Source organism: Macrotis lagotis, chromosome 3 (genome assembly GCF_037893015.1).
Source record: "Macrotis lagotis isolate mMagLag1 chromosome 3, bilby.v1.9.chrom.fasta, whole genome shotgun sequence".
NCBI lineage: Eukaryota > Metazoa > Chordata > Mammalia > Peramelemorphia > Peramelidae > Macrotis > Macrotis lagotis.
The window spans coordinates 300,149,028-300,155,050 of NC_133660.1; the positions used below are offsets into that span (position 1 = coordinate 300,149,028).

General features: G+C 32.8%; 1 protein-coding gene across 1 annotated transcript; it reads left to right on the forward strand.

Moving 5' to 3' along the window:
• The first annotated feature begins 3,861 nt into the window (after nt 1–3,861).
• On the forward strand, nt 3,862–4,800 carry LOC141519629 (olfactory receptor 4P4-like). Its single transcript, XM_074231812.1, has one exon. It carries the CDS (start codon nt 3,862–3,864, stop codon nt 4,798–4,800), a length of 939 nt encoding a protein of 312 aa, XP_074087913.1.
• The last annotated feature ends 1,223 nt before the right edge of the window (nt 4,801–6,023 follow it).

Here is a 6,023-nt window from a genome sequence, read left to right on the forward strand (position 1 = left end):
AAGAGCAATATAGAAACTAATCAGAAGTTTTATTAATGCAAATGTAATCAGAATCAGTGGATAAAGTAACAAATGATTCTTCAAAAAAGTGGACGTGAATCCCTTGGTATTGATTTGATCGACTCAGAGAGGAGGAAAAGAAAAGAGTACTGTATGTGTTCTGTCTTCATTGGCATCATCTAACTAATAGAAGACTGTCCTGATGATATGAAACTCCCAAACATTGTTCTAAAAATCTAAGTAGGAACCAGAAAATGAAAGGGAAAAATGATTTTACCCTGATAAAAGTTTTTCATTGTAGAATTTGGTAGACTACCTTGCAGTACCTCTGGGATTTTAACCCCTGATGTCACATATACCTTTAAAATCAGGAACTGCTAGATAATAGGTCCCTAGATGTTTCTCTCATTGGTGTCCAGAGCTTTGGCACTTGTTTGTGCTTCTCTGAGTAATCAGGGAATATTTCTTTATCAGATGTCCTACTTCATATGTTCCAGTCAATGAACACTGCCCTGAAGACCTCTTTCCCTTACAGTTGATGAAAGAACCTTTGAATGAACTGCATATTCAATGTGCATGACATTTTTTGAGAAAGTCTAAATTGGTATCTGTTAGGAAGAGCTGTGAGGTAACAGTTTAGACTTTATAACTCAATATTTGTCTGTTTGTTTGTTTGTTTTAACAAGGACAACCGAAATGAATCAATTTTTCATCTGGAGTAAGTTCTTAATTTTCATATATGCATGTTTCATTCCCTTTGACATTCCATTCTATATGAGACTGCTTATTTCAGAATATATTTAGCAATTTAAAAATATATATTTATGTGGAATTAGTCTATAGAAAGATTAAAACTTTTATGTATTTTTGACTATATGACTTCCACACCTGTGAATCCTTAGATCCTTCAGGGATGTGTAAAAGCATCATAATGGATTTCATGATTTTGCTGGGATATGATCAAAGATCGTTCAACAGTGGCTCACATTTGGGAACATTGAATCATTTAAAATTTAAGAGTGGGAGGGAAGAGTCTTATGTAAATTTTGCAATTCTTTTATGATATTCAGCAGGATCACAAACTCTGACCAAGTATAAATTTCATCCAACAATAACGTGGAATATAATTATCAAGTGCCAAATGAATCTGGCAGTGCACTTCAATCCCAGTAGATTTAGGGAAAAAATAAATTTATTAACTACTGACACTAGTTAAAACAAATAAGCTCTTGGTACCTTAGGCAACTTAAAAATGAGAAATTTCAGAACTGTCAGCTTGCCTTATCAATGCCAAAAGAACTTTTCTCTATGAAAGTTATCCATATAAAATCATAGACAAAACCACAGAAAAGCACCGATCATAAAAGAACATAAGTAACTCAATAGTATTGAAAGAAATTAAAATACCGCATTAATAACTAATTATTAATTTCTAAGTTATCCTTTTCTTCCTAATTCTATTAAAATATTACTCCAGAAATTGTCACTCATTCTTTGAATAGCATAACTTTGAATAATAAGGTTACGTCCATTCCCCAAAGCACGTGTTCACTAACTTTGTTGGATGAGATTTCAAAATAGATATAACTTATGTCAGTAAGTATCAAAGTCTTCCAAAAATAGAGGAAAAGTTATTTTAAATTAAATGGAATTAAAGTATCTCTTTTAAAGTTGCTATTCCCTATTAGCTCAACATCTTAACCACCTTTTCCAAGAAGTTATTGGACTCTAGCTTTTTTTCTTTGTGTTTGAGAAAATACAATTATCTCTTCCTTAATGGAAAAAAAAAGAAAGTTTATTCATTCACTAAGTGCAAGAGTTAGAAGGTCCTTTGAGGAGAATTGCATGTATAGATGTATATTTGTTTGATCTCTTTCTTATTTCACTTAATCACCCCTACTTTGCTGTTTCTTTTTCTCACTATCTCTTCATTCTTTTTGTCTCTCTTTCTCTATCCCTGTCTCTGTCTCTTCTCTTCTTTTTGACATTCTATTATTCTTTTCTGTCTCTGCTATATTTTGCCTTTTGTCTTTTTGCTTCCCTGTCTCTCTCTCTGTGTCCCTTTTCCGTTTTTCTATATCTCTTTATCTGACTGTCTTTTTCTGTGTCCTTAATACAAAATGGCAAGTATGGAAAGCTTATACTCAGAGCAACTAGATTAAACCTCTACTTTTCTTCTTCATAGTTGGGGGAACTTAGATAATCCTTCACTATCTACAAAAGGAGGGATTTGTACAAGATTTCCTCTAGGAATCCTTCTGGCCTTAATTCCTCCATCTCTTTCCCATAGAGTAGTTATAATTTTACATTTTCTGAATGCTTGTTTCATGTACTTTGCCTATGACCATATAGAGGTAAGTATTAGGGCACAATATGAAAAATGCACAACAGTGACCTAGACTGAATATCTCAACTTATATGGATAAAAATGACTATAGACATAGTAAACTATTTTCAAGAGAAGTCTCAGGTCTCTGTATTATTTTGAAGTCTACAGTACCTACGAGTGCAAAGAAGGATTTCTTAGTCCAACAGGACTGTAATATTTGACTCAGTGTCATTTTAAAAAAAATTATTTATTTTTGAATTTTATAATTTCTCCCCTAATCTTGCTTCACTTCCTCCACAGAAGGTAGTCTGTTAGTCTTTACTATGGTTCCATTTTTAATTGTGTAATTGTTAGAAATATCTTTGAAGATTTTTTCACAAAAGTTTACGTGAAAGCATCCAAAATTTTCTTAATGAAAGCAAGATAACAGAAGATAATGAAAGGTTTTAGCAAGTATGAAGTGATGGACTATAAAATCAATGACTTCATATGACATTAACCTAAAGGATAGCCAAAGTAAGAAAAGAAAGGAGAAAGATAAATAGAAGAGAATAGAGAGGAAGAGAGGGAGGAGGAGAAACTTTTACCTTTAGAAGAATGCAAGTAATGTAGATGCATCCAGTACCTCCAAAAGGGGATTGATAAAGTATGGCAAAATAAGAGTTGATGGAGAAGGAAGAGACAGCACATCATTTCATTATGTTCTAAAATTGCAGAGCAATCCTTTCCAGGTCTTCAACTTCATTTACCCCCATAGCTTAAACATCAATAATCTACTCCAAGTATATGATTTTAAGGTAAAGGCCCTCATAATGTTGTCTCAGATCCTTGTAAAATTTCCTTCACTATATTATTGAGCCATTCAATTTCTGAACTAAGTTTTGACAAAACACTTGCATTTGACTACAAGTTGCCCTGCTTTGCTTTTTTCTCTTCTGTTAAATTACTTTTTAATACTATTGGTACCTATAATGAGTCATGAAATGTTAATTGATTGTGAAAAGGGGGCAAGCAAATGAAGAAGCTGAAATTATTTTTGTACTCTAAAATCTTTTCCCATGCATTTATATTTGATGTCTAGAAGGTATTTTAAAATCATTAAAGGATTCTTCATATTGACATTTAATAGCTTATTTTCCCATTTCCCCTAAACATCGCTGCATTTTGTCATACTTCTATTTGATAAATTAGAATAAATATAAGATGTATTACCTTGTTTTTACTTTATTCAATCAATGCATTAACTTCAACTTTGTCATGATAAAGTCTACATAGTTAATCACTTTTATTATTAACTTCCTATTGAAGAAATAGAAACATCTGAGGGATCTTTTAAAGACATATAACATTTTTTTTTAATTTCAAGACAAATAGAATTTTAGTAGCATGGACAAGAATACTATTGAGATAGTTATTATTTTTGTTTTTGTTTTTGCAAGGCAATGGGGTTAAATGACTTGCCCAAGGTCACGCAGCCAGGCAACTATTAAATGTCTGAGGCCAGATTTGAACTCAGGTCTTCCAGGAATTACATGGAAAATCAAAACAATGTCACAGAATTTGTTCTTTTGGGACTTTCCATAAACCAGGAACTCAAAATTGTATGTATTATAATCTTCTTGTTCTGCTATTTTGCAATTTTCCTGGGGAACTTCATCATCATTATCACTATCACATTCAGTCATCTGAACCAACAACCAATGTACTATTTCTTGTGTCATTTGTCCATGATGGATCTGGCATATACATCCACTGTATTCCCTCGACTCATCAGGGACTTAATTGCTAAGGAAAAAACAATATCCTTTAATTGTTGTATGACTCAGCTCTTCGCTGGTCACTTCCTAGCTGCTGTTGAGACCTGCATTTTAGTGTTCATGGCCTTTGATCGCTATGTTGCCATTTGTAAACCCTTATACTATATGATGATAATGAATCGACAGAGATGTAACACAATGGTTCTTATGTCCTGGGTGGTGGCCTTTTTGCATGCCATAGTTCAGATGTTCATGGTTGTTAGGTTACCATTTTGTGGGCCTAATCAAATAGATCACTATATATGTGATTTCAAACCCCTCTTAAATCTTGTCTGTGCAGACACACATATTGCTGGCATCTTAGTCATCGCTAATTCTGGAATGATTGTGTTAACTACGTTTCTTGTTTTAGTGGCATCCTATATTGTCATATTATACAGTCTTAGAAATCATTCATCAGAAGGTCGTCGCAAAGCCCTCTCCACTTGTGGTTCCCATGTCACGGTGGTTGTTCTGTTTTTTGTGCCCTGTATTTCCACCTATATTCGACCTCCCAGTGCCAGTAAAAATGATAAAGAATTTTCCATGTTTTACACTGTCGTTGGACCAGTGCTGAATCCCCTTATCTACACATTGAGAAATTCAGAGATGAAAAATGCCATGCAGAAGGTATGGTCAAAAAATATCATATTTGATAAAAAAGATGGATTTTAATTTTATTTTTTCCCCTCTTTATTGCATTGTTGAAAAAATGAGTATTGTGTGATCAAATGTACATTGATGAGTATTCTATTTTTGAAAAAAATCAAGTCCTAGGTGACAGCCAGAGATATAGCCTCAATCAAAACTTTATACAGTATTGTTATTTGGTAACTACTAAACTTTGTATAATTTAGTCACTTCACAAATAGTATATAATGGAATGGATGAGCACAAAGGATAATATACCAGTTTTTCTTTTCTCACATGACTCATCATTTCAAATTCAAATTATTTTCCTCTTCTAAAAATGAAAAAGTGACCTGTGACAAGGTCAGGCTCTGTCTCCACTGTGAAATAACCCAAGATTTTTCTTTATTACTTAAGTTCTTCAGTCAAATTGACAATGCTTTTCAATCACATACTCTTTGTTAGACTTTGTGTAAAGCAAGTGGGGTACAAATACAAGTAAAAAAATCAGTGCTTGCCTTCAAGGAGTTTATATTCTAGTAATAAATGACAACATATTAAAAATGTGCTGATATTTGAGGAGGAGACAGGATATGGGACTGCTATTCATATCTAGAGACATGGTAGGAAAAGTAATCCAAACAGTATAGATTGGAGCCTTTTGTGAAGTAATAGTGTAGAAATGGCTAGACTGAACATTTCCTTAAAAAACAATTTTGAAATAGGAACTGACACTAAGCAGAAGGGATTATAAAAGACAGTAGGAAGAGAAGTCAAAGAATGGTGGTAAAACAGAAATAAAAGATAGGAAAGACTCAGGAGAGAAATGCCACTTTCCAATCTGTCTTTCCTTTCTTTGTTCTAATGCCTTTCAATAAAAAAATCAAGATATAGTCTTATGTTCTTTGTCTTTGCTTTCAGTTTAACGTAGATGTAACCTTTAAAATAAATTATCTATTGTAAAAATGTTATTAAAACTTAGGGAGAACTAATTAAAATTAATGTTCAAAGTCAACTAGATTGTGCAAAGGGTTCTGGATTTGTAATGCTGTATTTAGAATCAGAAACATTTGAGTTCAAAACCTCCCGGAGATAATTATCATTTATATTATAACTATAAGTAACTTAAGTAACTTCTTTTTCACCACCACCATCATCATGATCATCACCATTATTATCGATCATTTCCCAGAAATATCAATTTAGGCACTCAAAATGAGAGTCTAAGGAAATTAATTCATCTGATGAGGTAAAAGTTGATGTTATAA

Excerpts from the sequence above, each read along its gene's own strand:
- LOC141519629 (XM_074231812.1), top strand. The coding sequence starts at position 3,862 with ATGGAAAATCAAAACAATGTCACAGAATTTGTTCTTTTGGGACTTTCC.